The following is a 22,452-nucleotide window of genomic DNA, read 5'->3' as shown; positions in this document are numbered from 1 at the left end:
CAACTCTTTTTTGTCACAACTTCCATTGGCAATCTTGGGTGGAGTGGTGGTATAATTAAGCACTGTGACAGATGAAACACCTGAGAGAGTTTCTGGGTAATTAATAATCAATTTATATTTAGGATAGCAAATCATCAATAAAGTGAAGGTCAGTGGTCTTTTAGTTACCAAAGACAAAACCATGGAGATCTCCAAATGCTTAAATGCCTTTGGAAAAGGAGGTACCCCTCATAGGTGAAAATCAACTCTGAACAATTAATGAGGGGGTAGGCATATTAATGAGGAGGTGAGCTAAAAGTCTTATGCTCGGCCTGTTGAGAATGTGACTTGATCAGGAGGCTCACCTGCCTCCAGCAATCTGGACAAATGAATCCATTTCTACCCAGATCACTTTGGTTGGTTTTCTCCTTCATAAACTGGGTCACCCTAAGTTCCAATGGAGGGTTACAAGAACAGGGGCATGTTTCCTAAAGGCAAGAATTCACCTAATTAGATTCTGCTTGTAAGGTATTCTAGTTGAGTAGGGTCCTGTCCAATATTGAAAAAAAAGCACATACCTGGGGGAACTGGGCTCTCATCTGTCAGCAATGTCCTTCAGACACTTGACTGAATGACTTGCAAGGACTGGTCCCTGAATGGGGAAACAGAAAGGAAAAATCTCAATCCCAATTTAATAATTAGTTATTATTATAATAGAAAAATAATCATTTCTCTCAGCACTGAGGTTAATTCCTTTATTGAGAAGACAGGAAAACCCAGAGCAATAAATGCAGGTCAACCTTTGATGACAAGTACAGGAATTAGCACAAATTATCAGCCCCTGTGGCCTTTGTGAAGAACTTTTACTGGCTCCCCACTCTTTACCAAATATAATGGCTAGCATTCATGGTCTTTCACATTTTGGCATCAACCTATTTTTTCCCAGATGTATCTTACTCTTTCAGGGTGTGCAAGGAGATCTTCATTTGAGTCTTACCACAGACACTTATGAAACCATTAACCTGTTTGAGTTTATTCATCTGTAAAATGGTTATCATAATACATGTATTCCTCACAAGGTTCAAAGTGCTGTCAGTGAGAAGATTTGCATTTATTTCTCTTCATGTATTTTATGGTCTAGGCAAACAAAATTAGTCAACATAATCTAGCCTTGTCTTGTCATTTCTCACCCTATTCCTTTGCATATGCTGGTTTTTTTTTTTTTTTTGGTAAAGCAATTGGGGTTAAGTGACTTGCCCAGGGTCACACAGCTAGTAAGTGTGTAAAGTGTCTGAGGCCGGATTTGAACTTGGGTCCTCCTGAATCCAGAGCCGGTGCTCTATCCACTGTGCCACCTAGCTGCCCCACGTATGCTGTTTTTCAAGAAGGTATTGCTCTTCCAACATCTCTGCTAGTTAAAATCCTTCTTTTCCATCCAGGCCCAACTTAGGTGATATGTCTAAAGCCTTCTCTTTCAGTTATAAGTGCAGGAAATTATTAACTTATACCCCTGGTGAGTATTATTCAGTTGAGTTTGATTTCACAGGGGCAGTGATTATCACTGTTGTACTTGTCTCCTGATATACAATTAGTAAATCTAGTGAATCCACTTGCTTAACCAGTGCCTGATAAGGGTATGACCAGGCCCAATATGGTGGAGGGTGACTCAATGGTATGGGAAGTTCCCCAGACATTTTTGATTGTGCCTCCACCCTTGTTCTCCCTTTGCTAAGGAAATGGCTTTATGGCACTTGGCCAACAGGTCCTATAAGTACCTGACCAATCTTCACAATGCAGGAGCTGCCTTTGAAACTATTCCCCAATCTATTGCTTAACACAGGGCCAATGAAAGACAATGGTCTTTCTGTCCATATTTTGATATTCTCTACCAGCTATTTCTCCCGGGCCAATAATAAAGGAGCCTTACAGCTTTAATTCACAAAAGGATCAGATTTTATTACTTGGGAATTAAACAACAAAGGTGAAACTAATAAAAATCAAAGATAAGGAAATAGGAAAAAGATAAATTCTCCTTAACTCTAAACTTAACCTATACAATCCCCAGATCATTTCCAATTAAGCTAATTCAAAGGAATTTAGGGTTTTCTGTGTTCACTCACCCAAACATGGCAAGTCTACAGTTGCTCACACCACCAGAAGGGCAGAAGCTAGAGAGAGAGAGCCAGCATTCCAGATTCAATCTTTCCTCCCCCAAAAGGGGAGGTCCTTCAAAAACTGCCTATGGAGAGTTCTCCTTCTGACCTCAGTAGCATACGTAACTTCAGGGTGGGCCAGGTGTGGCCCCTCCCAACTGAGTCAGCTAAAACTCCAATAATTTTTTTACCACATTCCCCCCCTTTGTTTCTTCAGAAAACATGTATGGTTTGCTCGATGAAACAGCCAAAAATAACAGATTATAATACCCTATGCTAGCAAATAATATGTTAATAACAATATAGAAAAGGGAGAAAGAAAAGTTTGTCCAAAGGGGTGGTCCCTCATGAACCGGTGCTTTGAACTGGCCTACAGAGGGAGGGCCTCTGCAGAAAATACATGTTACAAATGTATATTACAAATATAATAACAGAAGGAAAAAAGAAAAACAACAAAACAAAACTGTTAATTTAAAGTCTCTGAGATCTTGTCTTCTTGGAGTGGTCATCAGGAAAAATCTAGACTCATCAGGAAAGCTGTTGAACTGTTGGATTTTTACTAATCCTTAGCATAGCATGGTCAATGATCAAATTAAACAGTGAGAGTTCTTCAAAATAGAACTCATACTCAAACTTGATATATATTATGTTACATTACCCTCCTTTATATAATACAGGGTTGAGGTAGTTATGCAATCTATAACACTTCTTACCACCATGTGTCTAGATCAAAGCCAAATTTAGTAATGTGTCCATGACACCTGAAAATGTTATGGAAAGGTTACCATACCACATCTCATGGTTCTGAGACATCTGGCAATTGTGCTAGGCCACAGGTGGATCGATTCTGACCATGCCATCAGACTGAGTGAAAGAAAAAGAAAACAAGTTAAGTTAAACTAGGTGCATGTGTTGGAGCTTCCATGACACCAGGTTATTTTAGGAGGGAGAGAGGAAGAAACTGGACTATGTCCAGCAACTGTGGTCTACATAGTCGCCATCATAAGCAAACCATGGACTTGCGTGTACCCGTCTCTCCTCCTGTTGTACATATATTCTCTCCAAGGCCTGCATCAAGCTCACAGTAAGAGCAGTTGGTCTCTGAAATGATGTTTCCATAATTCATAAATCTCATATTAATTTCACCAAAGACAGTATGATGGTAAAAATGCATGTTATGCTGCATAACTGAGGATATACTTGTAATATCTACAATAATTCCAAACCATACCCAGAGTATAATGACATATAAATGATAAATGAATGTAAATAGCTGATATTAGACATTATTACATAATCGTCTTTGAGCAAGTAAACACGTCATCTTGTACATGAATTCTCTATCTAGTATGACAATAACAGATACTTAAAAGTGATAATCAACTTATCAAAAAGAGATAAACCTTCAATCAGCCAGACTCAATAGTCAATATGTTCATTGATAAATCAAGCAATAGGTTTCAATACCGCCCCCCCCGCCCCCCCTTTTTAAACATAATCCCATAAACAAACTCATCAAACTCATGGTTCTTTAAAAAAAAAAATTGTGATAGCTTCTGAGGCCCAATGGCCCCACAGTATATACTTAACATGTCTTTGAAAATTCACTTAGTTTACAAAATTGAGTTAAAAAGAAAGCAAAAGAAACAAAAGTCAAAAACCAAACCAAACCAAAAACAAAAAAGCAAAAGGTTTGCTAAACACCCTTTTGTGCTCACAAGGAAACTTAAGTATGTGGTGAAACCCAGGCCTTTCCAATGCCTTTCAAAAACACAACAAAAAAAGACAGTTTCAAGGAACAAGGGTTAAGTAGGGGGAGGGGAAAAGGGGTAGGGGAGATTGAGGTAGGCCAGAAAACAAGGCCATGTGCTTCAGTGGTTTACCTGCAGAAGGAAAAGCTTGTTAAAATTAAGTTATGGGCAGCTAGATGGTGCAGTGGATAGAGCACCGGCCCTGGAGTCAGGAGTACCTGAGTTCAAATCCGGCCTCAGACACTTAACACTTACTAGCTGTGTGACCCTGGGCAAGTCACTTAACCCCAATTGCCTCACTAAAAAAAAAATAAATAAAGTTAAGTTATTATGCTGCTAGAGTTTGGGGTATACCACATCATTTTAACTGGTTCCCCAATTCTCTGCATGCCAAAGTGGCGGGGGTTTCTGAATTGTCATTGATTTTTCAAATGCTGTCATAATGTTCTCTATGGTAGAAAATGTGGAGTTCTTCAGCATTGGCTTTGTTTGTACCACGGATTTGCCATAGGGAATGATTACATTCACTTGGTCATCTAGGGTCAGGATTATCCTAGCTCTAATGATTATCCACTTTATTAGCAATATTGCAATGTGGTATTTTTTAATAGTAAGAGGGAAAGAGAAAAAAGGATTATGAACATGTTAGACCACTTGGCGAGAGAGACACTAAGACAGCTCCCTCTGCTGGAGATGACCCGAGTTCAGTAACAGATCTTGACCAATCTTTAGAATCAGATCAGCAGAAACTGCTCCCCTTGCAGGAGGCTATAGAACATACCAAAAAGGGAGCGCCAATACAGGTTAGAAAATACAGTCCCTTTAGTCCAAATGACTTGAGTGCATGGAAATCAATCATCCCTAGATCTGATCAAAATCCAAACACTATAATGATTGGAATGACATCACCTGCTGGAGATTTACAAGACAGGTGGCTTTTCTTTAGCATCCGGAAGTGATTTTTCCTTGTGGGAGGAAGAAGGGGGTGAGGCTGGCACTCTTGGTCTTGTAAAAAAATTAATTATTAACTATAACTAACCTGGAAAATTTCTATAATTGGATTTATGAAAAATTATGACTATATGAAAAATGATAAGTTTAGAAAAATTATAATTGGGCCGTATGTCCCTTCGTGGTCGCTATTTAAGTTTAGAATATTTTGATGACTAGCCTAATTTGGGGGGACTGATCTATGGATGACTAGAGGACTAATCTGGGGACTTTTGACTGTTAGCTATCTGACTTTGTTAATTTAATGTGGGCCGTTTATAAAGTTCCACCACACTGCTCCACTCCCAAATTGATAAGCAAAATATTAAGAAGCTTCTTAACTAAATAATCAAAGCAGAGTTTATAAGATACTATTTAAAATTAAGAATACAGGGAAATAAAATGTACAACCTGACTGCTTTCCTGAGGTCTCTTTCCCACCTGCTGTGCTTAGAACTTTTTGAATACAATAAGGGACTTAGCCACCTCCGGCCTCAGGGTACGTTACACTTTATTCTAACTCCGAGCCCCTTTCATTTTGTAAATCCCCCTGCTTCTAACTTTCCTCTCTTTACTGCCACTGCTGAACCCCTGTGTTTCTCTCTCACTGACCTTCTGTCTGTCTGCTCCATCAGTCTGCCCTTTGGCCTCTCTTTTCCCTGCTCCTAGTCCTTCTCATCTTCTCCTGCGTCCTTGTAGCCCCGTCTCTAGTCCCCAATCTTTGCCATCTCCTCAGCTGCCTCTTGACTTTTTCTTGTCTGTCCGAACCTCTTCTCAGCCTCTCTTTGTCTACTCCCCTAATCTTGTCTGCCGGCCTTTCCTCCTTGCTCCTAGTCCTGCGTTACTGTTCGTCTCATCCCCCTGCTCAGCTCCCTTCTAATCTAACTCCCAGGTCTCTATATACCCTTTCTTCTCTCCACTCAAATTCTGGGGCTTCCTGCACCCCCACAGACCAAGCTAATCTGCCAGTAAGGGCTGTGGGCTGGGGTGTGTGTGTGTGTGTGTGTGTGTGTGTGCTCAGCTTCACGTGCCTCAGCACAGGCTATCCGGGATCTTTCGGATAGCTCCGCTCAGGTCGGAGGGAGCTGGGGGCTTTTTTTCTTCCCCCCAGCTGTCTGACCTGGCGTCTTGTACAGCCCACGGGGCTTTTTGGCTCAGCTGAAGCTGAGGAGGAGGGGCACCAGCCCCTCCCACACAGAAGAGAGGGCCTAAGGCTTTCCAATCTCAGCACAAAGGTAGAGTCCCCAAATCAAAATAAATTTCCACAGTCTCTTTCGTGAGGACTCTGGTGGAGAGCGGAGCTGGAAATGCACTCTTCCTTTAATAGACAGATGAATCTAAGCCTTTCTCTTCACCAAATTCTTATTCTCCTTAATAAATGCTTAAAAATCTAAATTCTTGCTAAAGCTTATAATTTATTGGTGACTACTCATTAGATATTTTAGACAAGACTAGCTATAATTTTAGCCCCTTACAGAAGACTGTAGAGGTAATGACAAATATAAAAAAGAAAATATTGGATGTTGGGAGATGTGGGAAAACTCGGATGCTAATCTACTGCTGGTGGAGTTGTGAATATATCCAACCATTCTGGAAAACAATTTAGAATTATGCCCAAAGGGCTATAAAACTGTGCACACCCTTTGATCAAGCAATACTAGACATCCCCCAAAAAGAGAAAAAGACCTATTTGTTGACTTTTGTTGACTTTTTTCTCATGTCTTTCCTGCATCACCCTCATTTCTCTTTCCATTTTTTCCTCTACCTCTCTAACTTTATCTTCAAAGTCCTTTTTGAGCACCTCTATGGCCTGAGACCAATTCATATTTTTCTTGGAAGCTTTAGATGTAGGGGCCTTGATGTTGACATCTTCCTCTGAGGGTGCACCTCGATCTTCCTTGTCACTAAAGAAACTTTCTATGGTCCTCACCTTTCTCTGTCTACTCATCTTGCCTTTCTTTGACTTGACTTTTAGCCCCTTAAAGAGGGGCACTGTTTCCAGGCTGCAGTATCCCAAGCTTCACAAGTCCCAGGTGGTATGATTTAAGGAGGATCAGGTTCTTCACTTGCCTGGTCTGTTCCCTGGTCCTTAGATGACCCCAGACCAACTTGGTAATCAACCAGCTTTGTGTGTTGTGGTTGTTAGCTCCAAGGAGCCTGTGCCCCTCCCCCCACCTGGGCCACTGCTACTCGAGCCTACCTCCTGGTTCTCAGCAGAGGTGAAAAATCCAAGTTCTGCCTTAGCACCAGCATAGACCCCTGTAGTCTCCCCCTGCCCAGGGCTCAGCCCTCTCACCAGACTGTGAGCTTAGTTCCAGATGACACTGGTGCTTCAGCTGATTCAGAGGCTCTGGGGGGTCTGCTTCTCTGGTGAGGCCTTCCTGGGACTGGATCTGTGTCAGGGTGACTGGGGGGTTGGGCTCCACTCCTGTATCAGCACAGCAGCTCTCTCCTTCTGACCTTCCTAGCCATTCTTAGTTAGAAGATGATTTCAGCACATTCTTCTGTGAGTTTTGCTGCTCTGGGCATTTTCCTATGGCATTATTTGTATGTTTTTTGGAGCAATCGTGTCAGGAGTTTGGGAGCTCACTGCCTTTTCTCATCCATCTTGGCTCCACCCTGGGAAAAAGACCTATTTGTACAAAAATATTTATAGAAGCTCTTTTTGTGGTGGTTAAGAATTAGAAATCAAAGGAATGCGCATCAATTGGGGAATGGCTAAACAAGATATGGAGTATGATGGTGATGGAATATTGTGCTATAAGAAGTGACAAGCAGGATGATTTCAGAAAGGCCTGGAAAGACTTATATGAACTGATGTATAGTGAAGTGAGCAGAATCAGGAAAACCCTGTGCAGTGACAGAAATATTGCTTGATGAAATGACAACTACAATGATCCAAGGCAATCCCAAAGGATTAAAGATGAAACATACTATCCACCTCCAGAGAAAGAGCTGATATTGATTGAACACAGAATGAAATACTGCTATTTTTCACTTTCATTTTTTTAAAATTTACTCAAGTTTTCTTATACAAAATGACTAACTAATCTGGTAACATTTTACATAATTGCACATGTATAATCTGATGGTTTATTGCCTCAGGCAGGGGAGGGAGGGAAGAAAGGATAGAATTTGCAACTCAAAACTTTAAATAAAAATGTTTATTAATTATTAAAAAAAAGAGAGAAGGGGCAGCTAGGTGGCACAGTGGATAGAGCACTGGCCCTGGATTCAGGAGGACCTGAGTTCAAATTTGGCCTCAGACACTTAACGCTTAGTAGCTGTGTGACCCTGAGCAAGTCACTTAATCCCAATTGCCTCACTAAAAAAAAAAAGAGAGAGAGAGAAGTGAAGAGGTTGGGAGGGGACATGGAAGGAGGGCATGAGAATTAGCTGCAAAGTGGGAGTCACAAGAGACTCCAAATGATACCTAAGACCCAAGATTGTTGAAGAGGCCTTGGCAAGGACATGAGATTGAAGAGTGGGGTCTACCAACTTGTAGGGTGGTTCCTGTAGGTCTTCCATGAAGGCTGGAAGACCACTTGCTAGAGACATTGTAAAAACTACAGGTTGTAAAAAATGACTTGTTATATCTTTTTCAAATCTGAGATCTTTTAATTTTGGAAGTATTAAAGCTGGAGGTCCAGGTTCCTAACACTTGCTAAGCTCAATTATTCATGGACAAGATACTTAGCTTCCTGGTAATTTTCTTCCTTTGTAAAGTTTACTTTGAGGAGCTGGACAATTTAGTTTCTTGAGAATAGGGATGGTTTCATTTTGTCTTTGTGTCTCTGGATCAAATAATAATACGTGCTTACTTAATAAAAGTTTGCTGATTGAATAAGAACTGCATTTTGTATTGGATTGAGGGAATATCCAAGCATAGAACGTTTCAGTGATTTCTCTCAATTTTCTGACAGTAGTAAATCTTAAGTGTCCCAAGTGAACATTAACCCTTTCAGCTATGAGATCGCCAGAAAAGAGTAAGATAAAATGTAAGAGACAAATATAAAATCTTATGCTTTTAATTAACTGCTCAGGGTCATAATTCATAGCTAGATGTCTTTTTGACAAACATCTGGGCAAGCCAAAACTAAGTGGCTAGGAATTGGCGTGCGGGGTCTGCTGGACATCCCGAAATTCCAACTACATTTGTCTCTTATTAAGTTTTACCTTACTCGATTCCAAGAATCTTACAACCGGAAGGGCTCGGGGTCTTTTGACATGAGGGAGGTTAATTCTGGCTTACTGTAGTCACAAATGCCCCTTCCCTATTTCAGTAATAATAATAGCTAACCTTTATAAACTACTTACCAGATACTGAGCTAAGCAGTTTGCAATGATCATCTCATTACGTCTCACAACACAGATAAGGAAACCAAAGCAAGCAGCAGCTAAGGGTCAAGCGTCTGCGGACACATAAAACTCAGGCCTTCCCTAGTAGCGCTTTGGCTACGTCGCTGCTCTTAACCTGTAAAACAGTTCCGGGGGGGCGCTCCTCAGAGGAGCGGAGGAGTCTACAGGGGAGTGGTCACGGCCTGTCTGGAACATCACAGGCCCCTCAAGCGGTGGAGGAGGAGCCCGGAGCCCAAGCCCGCCCGGGGCAGTCGTACTGGCCCACTCCTCGGCAAGTGCCAGAAGGCAGCCCGGGATAGGTGTGGCAAGCGGAGGAAGCCATGACCGGCTCCTTAAACCCAAAGTAAGGGAGGGAAGGCCAGAGTAGGAGCGAAAACAGAGCGTGAGGATCCGACTCCACCCCGTTTGGCTGACGTAGCACACTCTCCGGCCCACCCCTTCCCCGGTGTCTTATTTCCGGCGCCTGCCGTCAATCATCCCCAACTTCCGCGTCGCAAAACGGTCGCGCGCGTTGGACGTCACCGGCGCCTCTTCGGATGACGTAGCCTACGCTAAAAGGCAAGCATGCCTGCCTGCTGCCGGGTCCCCTTTTGCCGGTCTCTTGGCTCTTTCTCAGTGACTCAGTAGCCAAACTCTGGGCAGTTCTCCTCCCCGCGCGTTTTTCTGTCTCTGTGGCGGCAGCGGTTGAGGAAAGACGGAGGAGGAAGGGAAATCGGAGGATTCCCTTGAGTCGCTGAGGCACAGACGAGGGCGGAGGGCGGGGCGGAAGCGAGCTCCGGGCGGGGGACGGGTGAGCGCGTGGCCCGAGTCCCCGCGCAGGCGCGGGGCGGAGGTGTGTGTTTGTGTGTGCGCGCGCGCCTGCGGAGTGGGGAGCACGAGGCGCCGGTGGGTGAAACGTGAGGGCGCTCGAGGAGCCGGGGATTCCGGACGCATGTGGGGGACGGAACGGAGGTAAGAGAGGAGTTGGCGAGCGGGGCGGGAAAGGCTGGCCCGCTTCCTTTTCTCAGGCCCGGGGTGAGCCCCCCCCCCTTCCCCGGGAGAGCGCCGGCTTTCCCAACTTTGCAAGGACTGTCGTGCCGACTCTTTTTCCCCTTCCAGGTAGGAGAGCATGTCCTTTCGAGGCGGAGGAGGCCGCGGAGGGGGCGGAGGCTATAACCGCGGGGGCTTCAGTCGGGGCGGCGGCGCCGGCGGCAACAACTACCGAGGAGGAGGAGGAGGGCGAGGCGGGGACCGCGGCGGCGGGCGAGGAGGACGAGGCGGGGACCGCGGCGGCTTCGGCCGGGGAGGCTTCGGCCGAGGAGGGGGCGGCCGCGGAGGGTTCCAGAAGGGAGGCTACAATGAGGGGCCCCCCGAAAACGTGGTCGGTAAGTCACGCCCACGAGAATGGGGGTGTGTGCGCGTGCTCGAGTGCGGGGTCTCGTTCTCGTAGGGCCCACGTGCCGGGCCGTCTCTGGGGTAGCAACTTTGGGAGAGACCTGGGGTGCTCCCCCATGCCCTCGGGCTTCGAGAGGCTGAGCGGGAGGCGGCGGAACCGCCTGGGCCCACTACGGCGGAGTCGCCGAAAGTGCTCGGCCGCCAGCCGGGGGGGCGGTCATGAGAGCCTGGGTCCCTTCAGGGTCCTGAAAACTTGGGCTTTGAATTGGGGGGCTGGAGAAGGGAAGGAGGCTTTTCTAGGGAAGAGTGATTGGGGTGGCATGATGAGCTCCCAGAGAATATAGAAGGGCAAATTTGCTGGTTCTAGTTCAGTGGAGAAACCACGTGCAAACAAGTACATACAAATCTTAGAGGAAAAGCTCTGAGATTAAGGGGGACCGGAGAGGTTTCTTACTTTAGCTGAGACTTGAAGGGAGCCAGGAGTTTGAAATGATGACAAAAGGTCAGCCAGCCCTAGGAAATGCCCAGAGGGTAGATGGAGCATCCTGGGGGAGCAACAGCCAAGAGACCAACGTCACTGGATCACGGTATGGGAGGTTCGAGGAGGAGAAAAGTCCAAGACTTGAAAACTAGGAGGGGTCCGAGTTATGATGGGTGTTAAATGCCAAAAAGAAAATTTTATACTTGATTCTGGAGATGAGAGGAAGCCATTAGATTTTATTGAAAGAGAGATTTAGCTCTGAGGAAGATGACTGCTAGCTGAATGGAGTGGGAAGAGACCGGGAAATAGTGGGGAAGTTTTAGTGTGCTAGGTAAAGTGAGGATAAATGACAGAGGTTCACTGATGATTCTCTGAGCCATGGAATGATAATAACAACTGTTTTTGAAAGATCAGTGGAATGGGAAGGGAGCACTTGCTGGAATCTTAAAGGTTGTTGAGGTCAAGCTGAAGATAACGACCTGAACCACTATGATGGGAATGGAGATGTATGTGAAATTGATAGAACCTGGTTAAGAAGTGGATGGATTATATTCCATTAATGGAAGAGAAAGGTTAAGTCAGATAACTGATGCTCCAGGAGGATGGTGATGAAGATACCTGGTTTTGGGGCACAGAATGAGTTTGAAGTGCCATCCAAATGGACATTTTGATAAGTTGTTACTTATTACTTACTACTAAACATTAATAAGAGGGTGATGATCCAGGGCATAGGAAAGACGAACACATTGAATTGGGGCAGCTGAGGTGGCAGGAAATAGACATGAAATAATATGATCTTAGAAATAGGCATATGAGGACACTGAGTAATACAAAGTCAGAAAGCCAAATGAGTATTTTTAAGGGATGGTTTGGTTGAAGTAATGTTTCATATCATAACATTTCCTTTTCTTTTTGCAGTGTTAGGAGAATTTTTGCATCCCTGTGAAGATGACATTGTTTGCAAATGCATAACACATGAAAATAAAGTGCCTTATTTCAATGCTCCAGTTTATTTAGAAAACAAAGAACAGATTGGTAAAGTGGATGAAATATTTGGACAGCTGAGAGATTTTGTATCCTTTCCTCCCCCAAAAAATCCAGTGATATATCATTTCTCTATCCTTAGAAGCACCTAGCCATATTAATTATGTTTCAAATTCATTCTATTCTAATATAAAATCTAACAACTTGGGGGCAAGAACAATGTGGGTGTATTCAAGGGAGGAGGAAAGAGGTTTTAGGGATTTTTTTTTTTAAACAAAGTAAGGGTTATTGTTATAATGTACTATTAAGAACTTCCTTTACAGTAGGTGAGGTATACTTATGAGATGGGTAGGGAGTTGAAATTTGATTATCCAGGTAATGGAGATTTCTCATTTTAAAAAGCATCATCTGTTAATATAGCATTCTGGGGTTTAGAATTATGAGATTTATATTAGGTGGTGCTAGGAGTAAAATTTTGCTATAGGGGATAGTCTAGGAGAATTGAAGACATATGACCTGCTTAATATACTGTCCTTTTCTTTATACTTTAAATTTTCATTTGTTAGAATGGCATAGTAGTTCCTGGAGGAATAATATTTGCTTGGCTAGGTACTCAAATTTGTTATTGTTTCTTAATAAAATTTAACAGTATTTTTCAGTTAAACTGTCAGAAAACATGAAGGCCTCTTCTTTTAAAAAATTACAAAAGGTAAGTCTAATTGATGATACTCAAAGTCTGACTAAACAGGCATTGGGTTTTCTTTATAAATCACCCAAACTCTGCCTTGAAGAGTTGTTGGGACAGCTAGGAGGCTCAATGGATAAAGCACTGGCCCTAGATTCGAGAGGACCTGAGTTCAAATGTGGCCTGAGACACTTGACACTAGCTGCGTGATCCTAGGCAAGTCACTTAACGCTCTTCCCCCCCCCCCCCCAAAAGAGAGTTGTCTTTTCAAATTGGTGCTTTGGAAAACCCCCGATTTAGAAAGCATTAGTGGAATTCTTTTTCTTATTAAAGTAGTAAAGTTTTTATAATGATAGATTGTTTCAGATGCATTAAAGTATTTCATATATATAATATAGAATTTTTCAAAATTTGAGTGCAATTTTATGTTTATTTGTGTTAAGGGCTAAAATTCTAGCTAAACTGTCTAAAATATCTAATGAGTGGTCGCCAATAAATTATAAGCTTTAGCAAGAGTTAGACTTTTAAGCATTTATTAAGGAGAATAAGAATTTGGTAAAGAGAAAGAGAAAGGCCTAGATTCCTATCTATTAAAGGGAGAGCGCATTTCTAGAGAGCGAGACCGAGCGCCAGTCTCTTCCTTCCTTCTCCCACTAGCCCGCGTCACTTCCTGACGCCAAAGAAAAGACTCCTGGTCTTGCCCTCAAAGACCTTCGCTTCATGGGCAGAACTCTTGTACAGTAAGTCTCCAACAGGTGGCATTATTCCAGTTGTTACAGTTGGAATTAACTCATTGGAAGTAGTTTTTCTTCTATCATATAGTATGATATTTTGATGTCCAGGATTCGCTTAGAAAGTAAGCTACCTTTCAGTAATCACAAGATACTACCCTTCTAAAATTGGTGTTAACATAATTTTTAAAATTTGGTAATTTTTTAGAGCATAATGCTGAAGCTACTTTTCCATAACTCACATTTGAAAGCCTATTAATGTTTTCAAAGTAAAATCTTTTCCTATTGGTAAGATTTTAAAGTGTCACTGGTTCAGTCAAGAAAACTAAGCTATTGATGTTTATTGTGTTGGAAATTTTAGCTGCTTTTATCCATAACGAAGGTCAGAATACATAACAAGTTATCCTTTAGCTCTTAACATTGTGGTTTATATAATTTGTAAATATTTGTTATTTGGTTGAAGTTGTGAATGGCCTAGTGTGCTTCTATTTTGAGTGTCAGTCTGTCCCGGAACTTGTGAGTTGGGGATAATTCATTCTGATTGATTTTTTTTCCTTCTACCCTCAGTTTTATATTGATCCATATAAACTGCTGCCCCTGCAAAGGTTCTTACCTCGGCCACCAGGTGAAAAAGCACCTCCAAGAGGTGGTGGCAGAGGAGGAGGAAGAGGAGGTGGTGTTGGCAGAGGAGGAGGAAGAGGTGGCAGAGGTGGAGGAGGCAGAGGTGGTAAGTTACTTGTCTTAAGGGTGCTCACAGGAGTGCTTGTCATTGATGGGGGTGGGTGGGAAGCCTTTAGAAATGACGGGGGGGGGGGGGGGAAGTTATCTATTTACAAATAGAATTAAGACATGCAATATTCACCTCTACTTGAATAAAAATTTGGCAAAATTCTAGAATAATTATAATGGCAAAGAAATTTTGACTTAAACTTTTGTCATATCCATTTTCTCAAATTGGGTAAAACCCTTATTTTAATAAATTTTTACTACTGCTACTTAATAAAAAGTATATTAATTTTCAAAGGATTAGTGTCCATGTAACTTGGTTGGTAATGATGTAACATTTTTGCCTTTTAAAGGAGAATAGTAAAAGATTTTCCTTTGCCCTGTTACCACTTTCTCTTAAAAAATTTTGTTTTGATTTATACTCTTTTCCCCCTGAAACTCTTAAAATGTTACATAGACTATTTTATCTTTTTTTCAATATAGCTAGCTCTTTGAATTATCATTAAAGATTTTAAAAAATGTATGACATGTATAAGTATTTCTAGTTTTTAATGCTTTATACAAGTTGTACAGTCCATAGTTCTAGTCACCTATGTATAAAAAGTCTTTCTAGACTTTGAAAGTTTGCCAGTGCTTTGAAAAAAAATGCATGAGGCCTATAGAACTCCTTCCTTCCTTTTTTAAAGAACTTGGAAATTTTTGCTTTTTAAAATTCATGTTTTCACGAGTCTTAGGGACTATTTGTGAATGAGTTCATGAATGAATTTTTCAACCTTTTTACCACAGAAACAATGTTATAGGTGATAGTTATTTTCTCAGACAAGCCCTCAAAGATGAATTTAGCCCTTAACCAATGTGTAAGATAAAAATTGTCAAACTTGACTAGGGAGTACATTTTTAGTAGTTTCTGAAATGTACCTTAAAGTCTTAATGTTTTTGGAAGACAGAAAATTCTCTTTAACAAATTCAGTTCTTTTATGAGCTAATAATACCTCTGCCCTTCAGGCCAGTGGTGGGAGCAGTAGAGTTGTTTACCTGAGAGCCTGGGGTAGGAGGGTAATGCTTCTGGACCTTAGCCAAAGATTGCCCTTGCTATAGTAGTTATTAGACCAGGATCTGAGACTTGGGAAGTTGAGATAGAAGACTCGCCTCCTGGTGCTGCTCAGTGGTTTTATGTACACAACTCTGTACTTAGGTTTCTCTCCCTCTTTCTCTACCCCTCCCTCTCCCCATGTATGTATGAGAGTCAGTTTCATTTTATATAAGAGGTATCTATGGCAAGGCAGCAAAGTGGGATTGGGGAGTGATGATGAAGAGCAGATTGATGTTGTGGTGAGGCAATAGAGCAGTATTAAGGAAGGGACAGCCATCTGGAGGTGAACCTTCCTTCCTTTTGCTTCTGTCAAACTATAATGACATTTCTAATCCTGGTTTCTTTCTGTACCATCCATTAAATTCAAGAAATACTGGGTGGTTAACATTAATTTCTTAATACATATTTAATGGGTCCCATTTAATTTACATCATTATCAGCGCCTTCAATTAGTTCATTGAAATGATCAACTTAGTTCTATGAGAACACGAGCTTATAGGTCAATAGCTAGAGACCTTCTAGGTTGACAGAGGGGTGTGAGGATGGGTTTAAATTTAAGACTTGACTAAAATTATTCAGTAGTGGTAAATGATAAGATTGGAATTTGAACCTGTCTTCTAGTTTCAGCAGATCTAGTTGGTTTTTTTTTTTATTAAATTCTACCCTGCCCCTCCATAATCTAGGACTCTAGCTGCAGTTTAACAGTTTTAATGATAATTAGACAGTTGTATTTTTTTTTAAGTTAAGGATACTATTGGGATTTTTTAGTTGTAATCTGTTTATGTGTAGAGGGGCTGTTGTCCTTGATCCTTATTATGTGGTATAATGCCTTACACCTTACTCAGATCTTAAACAGATGTGGTTAAATGAATGATCTGGTGGACTGACAGAGAGCAGGTGATAGCTAGAGTGGTCAAGCCAGGGGAGTGAAAATGGTGTGGTTCCCAAGTAGGGTCTGTGAACACATGTGGTTGATTATGGTGATAATAGCCAAAGTAGGTAGGGAGAAGAGAGAAAAACTGTTTTCTGAGTTAGGTCTATGAAATCTCCTTACAGAGCATATTAGCAAGGCCCTGGTTTACTGTTCTTTCCTTAGCATAAAATATGTTAATTCCTCATCCCATAATCATCTCTCCTCCCTGACGTGGCTGCCATTAATCTTTACAACTTTCATCCCTCCACAAAGTTCCCATAACTGAGCTGTCTGCACCAATAAAATCACAAGTGTGTCCTTACCACCTTCCTTCCCCCCAGTTATATATATATATATATTTCAAGCTCCTAACATAGGTGTACTTAGCAGCATCCATTCTCTTTGGTGTGGACAATCTGTATTCCTTTTTGCCCAAGACCTTGCTAGATACAAAGACCTTTTCTTTCTGGTCCTGTTTTTGACCATTATTGACATCCAGTTTGCTGTGGGGGGGGGGCCGCCTATTTTTTTTTTTTTTGACATTTTCTTCCCTCAAAATATCTTGTATTTTTCCTCTATCCTTTTGTCTTCCACTCGTAAATGTAGTTCTTCCTTAAAATTTATCCCTTGGCCATATTTTACACTCTGATGGGAGAGTTAATTCATTCTTACCTGTGCTGAAGACTTTTCAAGTCCTCACCTCTCACCTAATCTTCCATTACATATCTCCTAAAAGTTTTCTCTTTTGAATGTCCTACTGTTACCTACCTTAGACCTGGAAGTGACTTGCCTCTCTCTTTATAGTCTCCACATTGGTATCCTTTCTCAGTTTCTGTCAGGGTTACTATTAGTCTCCATTGAAAACTGAGCATCATCTTTGATTTTTCTTTTTCCTCTCTTTGTCCCTCAAATCCAGTAATGGGATAGATTTCCTAGCCATCATTTCATTACCACCACTACCCTAATTCAGTCAACCTCATTCTTAGATTGAATACTTCAGTGGCTTCCTAAGTATTATTCCTGTCCCTCTTGTCTGTCTCTGTCACCACTAAACTCTACACTGAAAACAACTTTCTGATTAGTTTTAAGCATAGTTTTCATCCTCCCCACATTGTCCTTCCTTCCAAATTACTTTCCATTGCCATCCAGATAGTTTAAATTGTCCAGACTTGCCAGTCTTTATACTTTTGTCTTACTGTATTTTACCAACTGTATCTTCCATTAATCTCTTATTTAGAAAGTCTCTTTCAGCCAGGGTGTAGTCTCCTTATGATTCCAGAAATATATTTGAGATTTGCTCAAGGTCTAAAGTCTAGTTTGAGTAACCTTTAAAAGGAAGGAATTTTGAAAGGAATTTAAAAGGTTTTCTAGGGCTACTTTGATCTTTTCATTAATAGCCTGCTCCCTCCCCCCTTTTACAATTTAAAACACAAACTTTGGCATAATAATTTAATTGTTTTATTTCTATCTGGTTGTTATGTATATCTTCTCTCAGATTAAATTTCTTCACTAAAAAAACTAAATCAAAACAAGTTTCTATCTATAGTTCAAGAATTTGTTTCAAGCTTCAACTTGATAGCTAGTGATGGGATTACTATAGCATTCTGCCTACTGGTTGTATTTTCCTTACATTGTGATAGAGTTTATAGTTATTATAGAAGAAGCCAATTTGTCTATTTTGTGTGTGTGTGTGTTTTTCCCCAGGTGGTTTTAGAGGTGGAAGAGGTGGTGGAGGCTTCAGAGGAGGAAGAGGAGGTGGTGGCTTCAGAGGTGAGTTTTAAAGAAATTTACACAGTGTTATGAATTATACATCAACATTTTTCTTGTTTTTTGTTGAAAATGGATGTTTTAAATGTTTTTTTTTTTTTTTAAGTGAGGCAATTGGGGTTAAGTGACTTGCCCAGGGTCACACAGCTAGTAAGTGTTAAGTGTCTGAGGCCGGATTTGAACTCAGGTACTCCTGACTCCAGGGCCGGTGCTCTATCCACCATCTACTTAGGATCTGTAGTAGACAATTTAATTATATAAATCCAGAGAGTAACAGATACTTTAGGAAATAAGCTGAATTTTTGCATCAGTAGACTACATGTAAATAAGTACTAATGCAGATTTTGATCTTGATTTTGTAATTTATATTACTAAAAATTCTATTCTTAGGAATTTTAACTTTCTATTTTTCTTCACACACCAGGTAGAGGACGTTAAGTGGAACTTTTGGAAAGTAAACTTCACCAGTTGGCTTTTTGAATCATTCTTCAGAATTAAGGAATTATTTCTGCTGTGGATCTGAAGATTGGGTTTCTTTTTTAAAGCAAGTACAAGTCTAAGGAACTGGTCACTTTATGACAGTGTGTCAACAGTGTCACTACACCGTGTAAAACGGATGCAAAGGATGAGACAGTTTTGCTCCAAAAGAGCATGGACTGAATCTTTTATATATTTTGTACAATGCTCAGCACTCTGTGGGTGCTTAATAAATGTTCAATAATACTCTTGTTGTAATTTGGAGTTTTTAAATATGAAAATTTAACTTTTTTCTTAGTTTTAAAATTGGTAGCTGTTGTTAATATGGCTTGACTTCATTTTTGAAGGTCAAATGCCCACTGAATGAATTTTAAAAAGCTTTAGCAGCCCAGACATAAATATATTTGCATAAAATCGGTTCTCAACTTCTCAATTTGAACTGTGTTAGTGCTATGGTACTATAGTGCTTATGAACTATGTTAAATGGACTCTTTCCAAATAAATATATTGTATATGGGAACATCAACACTTTTAAAATGATTGTACTCTTCTTTATATAATAGTAATTGTGATTCCTTAACTACTTTGGTCAGTAGGTAACTTGAAGTTTGCCAAATGATACATTTGTCAGAAAGTATAGAAATTGAGGATAATTACTTCAATTGAGTACTGGCTGGAAATTAGACATCACAATATATGACTGTAATTCATTCAATGTAAAGCCTGAAATATTCAGTTTTTGAGTACTCTGCTTATTTAATTCTAATTGGGAATATGAAGGTTTAAAATGACCATGAGTTTGCCCATCTCACCATTAGTTGAAGGTAAGCTTGAAGGTCTGACTGAGCAATCATTTATGACAATTATGTTAATATGTTAAGAAAATTTAAAATACAGAAATATTTGCATGGAATATTTTTTTCAGGAAAGTGTTCTTTCTCATGGTGTAATCTTCAGAATTTGTTTATGCACATATGCTCATTTAAATCAGTGGTCCCCATTGGTTTCTCATGAGTGCTTCTAATAGAACTATTCCAACTGCTCACAAATTGGCAAGAAAGCTTATCAGTTTCACATTGTCCCACAACTTAATTTTTTTGTCATGACAGTTTTGAAAGATGCTATTAATATTTTCTTTGTCCATCATATCTTGGGCAAAGTATGTAATCCCTTATGACCTGTTCTTGAATGACACTTTATTGTTTATTTGAATACTACTTTGGATTCCAGTCATAATACATATTAATTAGTACTCTGAAGGAAAAAAAAAAATTTTTTTTTGTTTTTCCTCAGCTAATCAAGCTGTCAGTAAGTGTGATCTCACTCTTTGGGGCTTTGGCAAACTGGAGCTTGTGTTTGAGTAGGAAAGGTGCTGTTGGATTTAATTATCACTTTGCTGTTAGAATAAAAATTACAGCAAGGATTAAGGCCAAGTTTTTTCCTCTTGGCTTATGATAGAAATATCAGACTGCACCCTAGTGGGTGATGTCAATGCCCCAAGGGCAAACAATAGTATATTTTTCCTATAGTTGTATTTTTACAGCTTTTGATTTCTGTTGCATGAATTCTTAAATCTACTTTCTGATCTATTTGAATCCTAGCAGGTAAACTATTAGAATGGTATAGTTAAAAGCACTCAGGGATTCAGTCCTCAGTATGAATATAAATCTCAGCATCACTGTCTAGCTTTGAACATTGTTATTTCAAGTCTTACTTTAATATTTTCCTTATTTGTTGGTGTGATAGGCTGTTTGGGAATTCCTTAGTGAAACGAATAATAACTTGTAGAGTTGTAGTTTTTGAGTTAAGAATAAGGATATTTTGGAGGTTCAGTTTTTTTAGCCTTTTAGATTGTTTCCATGGCTCCCCTTCTACCTACCTAGACCTTCAAGGAATAACTAGACCACTGGTAGTAGTATTCCATTAAATTGTTTTGGATAAAATAAGTGGGCATCATGGCTACAAATACTGTATAAAGACTTGATTCTTTTTCTAAACCATGTCTATAATTGACATTTTTAATAGCCCTGCTAGACTTTATTCACAGTATAGCTTTTCTATATTTCTGGTGGCAGAAACTTGCAAAAACAACGTGTGTGTGTGTGCGTGCGCGCGCGCACGTGCTCACCATCTTCAATTTATATACCTCTAGGGACAACAGAGTATGTAGTTTATGTGTGCAAGATAACATTCCTTTTAAGTCTAAATAAATTTATTGGCAAGTTGGAGATTTTTTTTGACAAACTTACAGCCTAAATTTTAAAATTTGATGAAGTGCTTTAGAAGGGAATACAAGCTGCAGTATTTTTTTTGACAAAGGTTGAGTGGAAGAGAAGTTTGTTGGCTAACATTTATAAAGCACTTTGATTTGCAAAGTACTTTTCTCACAACCCCAAAGTATAGTGTTATCCCCATTTTGCAAGTGAGGAAATAGATGTGAAGTGTCTTGTTCATGTTAGCATAACCAGGAAGTTTTGTGACACCTGAACTTGGATGAGTCTTCTGTTTTGACTTAATCATGTTTCTTATCCAAATTCTTGTTTAGGACTTGATTTCCCTATTTGCTGAAAGTCTTACATAATAGAGTAAAGTGCTCTCCTCTCCAGAAAATTGAACAATTTGCTTCTTAGTAAACGTTTTAAATGTTTGTTTAAAAATATCCCAGGTTTAAAGAAATGCTTAATTTCTTGTAAAAATAGTTTAAGGAAATCTTTGGGAGAAAGTAAAAAAACTCAGTTCAGCAAAAACATTGCCTACTATGTTCAAGGCACAAAGGTAGATTGCATTTTTATTCTTTTCAAAATGATATGGTCACATGAAACTGCGGGATGTGGAAGGTGTACAGATTTGGCAATTGGGAAACTTCAATTCTGTACCTAGCTGTGTCGATTCAGTTAAACAAACATGTTTAATTCTACTCTTCATAGGAATTTGTATGGGAGATAATTTACAGAAGATTGAGTCCTGGCCCTAATGGAACAAATATTCTAATAGGTAGTGAAATAATCACATTTTCGGTTTGGAAAATCTGAGTATCAAGGGATTAGATTAGATGAAGAGCCAGTATGGTGAAGTAGACTGATAGAATCAGGAGATTATAAATTCAGGATTCTACCTCTAGAACTTAGTAGCTGTCTAATTGTGGCCAAATGCTTTTGCCTCTCAGTTTCCTCATCAGCAAAATAGAAATAATACCTGTAGTACCTGTGTCATAGTTGTTGTGGATGTGAGGAGCTTTGTAAAACTTGAAGTGCTATCTAAATGTCAATGATCAGGGTCTCTGATCTGATCTGTAAAATGAGAAGGCTGGACTAGGTGACATCTAAGATTCTTACAATGCTAAAATCTGATTCTATGATTTATAAAATTGATGTCGTGATAGATAAATGGATGAATATGGCCCTCTAGTGGTTGTATGGCATTCCTACAGTATAAACTTTGGTTGGTTCCCATTATTACTGTTCTTAAAGATGTTATTTTCATTAAGAATATGTGGTCTTGGTCAGAAGTAAAAGATTTATAAGCCTGGTGTAGAGAAATTTTGAAAGAAACCATTTGTCACTCTTGTTTTGCATTGTGTATGGCTTCATTAAGTTATCTGTAATTGCCCCATTTTTAAGGCATAGAAATATAACCTATATCCTGTATTCTAACAGATCAATAACCAAATTAAGGAATTAATTTCTTATGTAAGCTATACTTATGATTAAAGAATATTTATTAAATGACCATGTGTGGATAGTGCTGTATGAAGTTAATGAATGACAAGAGGTATACAAGGTATACAGTTGTTAATAGAGGAGGTAACTGAGAACTTGATCCAAGCAGCTTTAGTGATTAACTCCCAATTTTAGAAGTCACCTCAAGGTGACTAAAGCTAGTTGCTATACTGATTTTTCTAAAAGTGTGGCTCTGACCATTAATCCTGTGACTTTGGGATAAGTACTTTTCTGGACAAAATGGAATACATTCTTCCTAGGTCTGAGTTT

The 22,452-nt window shown here is 40.0% G+C and overlaps 2 protein-coding genes across 2 annotated transcripts in view; one reads left to right on the top strand and one right to left on the bottom strand.

Annotated features, from left to right (window-relative positions):
• The window catches only part of CFI (complement factor I), a 58,042-nt gene extending 48,726 nt beyond the window's left edge, over nucleotides 1–9,316 (bottom strand). Inside the window, exon 1 of the mRNA XM_043969767.1 lies at nucleotides 9,191–9,316. The gene's annotated coding sequence lies outside the window, so the exon portion shown is untranslated. The remainder of the gene's footprint in view (nucleotides 1–9,190) is intronic.
• Nucleotides 9,317–9,655: 339 nt separating this feature from the next.
• GAR1 (GAR1 ribonucleoprotein) lies at nucleotides 9,656–18,709 on the top strand. Its single transcript, XM_043969768.1, has 7 exons — nucleotides 9,656–10,183; nucleotides 10,331–10,596; nucleotides 12,006–12,160; nucleotides 12,721–12,780; nucleotides 14,055–14,214; nucleotides 17,924–17,989; nucleotides 18,411–18,709. Exons 2-7 carry the CDS (start codon nucleotides 10,341–10,343, stop codon nucleotides 18,422–18,424), a joined length of 711 nt encoding a protein of 236 aa, XP_043825703.1. The 5' UTR covers nucleotides 9,656–10,183; nucleotides 10,331–10,340; the 3' UTR covers nucleotides 18,425–18,709.
• The last annotated feature ends 3,743 nt before the right edge of the window (nucleotides 18,710–22,452 follow it).

Source organism: Dromiciops gliroides, chromosome 6 (assembly GCF_019393635.1).
Source record: "Dromiciops gliroides isolate mDroGli1 chromosome 6, mDroGli1.pri, whole genome shotgun sequence".
In the NCBI taxonomy this organism is placed as follows: Eukaryota; Metazoa; Chordata; class Mammalia; order Microbiotheria; family Microbiotheriidae; genus Dromiciops; species Dromiciops gliroides.
This window is presented reverse-complemented; position numbering and strand designations above follow the sequence as displayed.

Excerpts from the sequence above, each read along its gene's own strand:
- GAR1 (XM_043969768.1), top strand. The coding sequence starts at position 10,341 with ATGTCCTTTCGAGGCGGAGGAGGCCGCGGAGGGGGCGGAGGCTATAAC. Across the intron at positions 10,597-12,005 it reads GCCCCCCGAAAACGTGGTCG|TGTTAGGAGAATTTTTGCAT; the intron begins GTAAGTCACGCC and ends TTCTTTTTGCAG. Across the intron at positions 12,781-14,054 it reads CTTTTAAAAAATTACAAAAG|TTTTATATTGATCCATATAA; the intron begins GTAAGTCTAATT and ends TTCTACCCTCAG.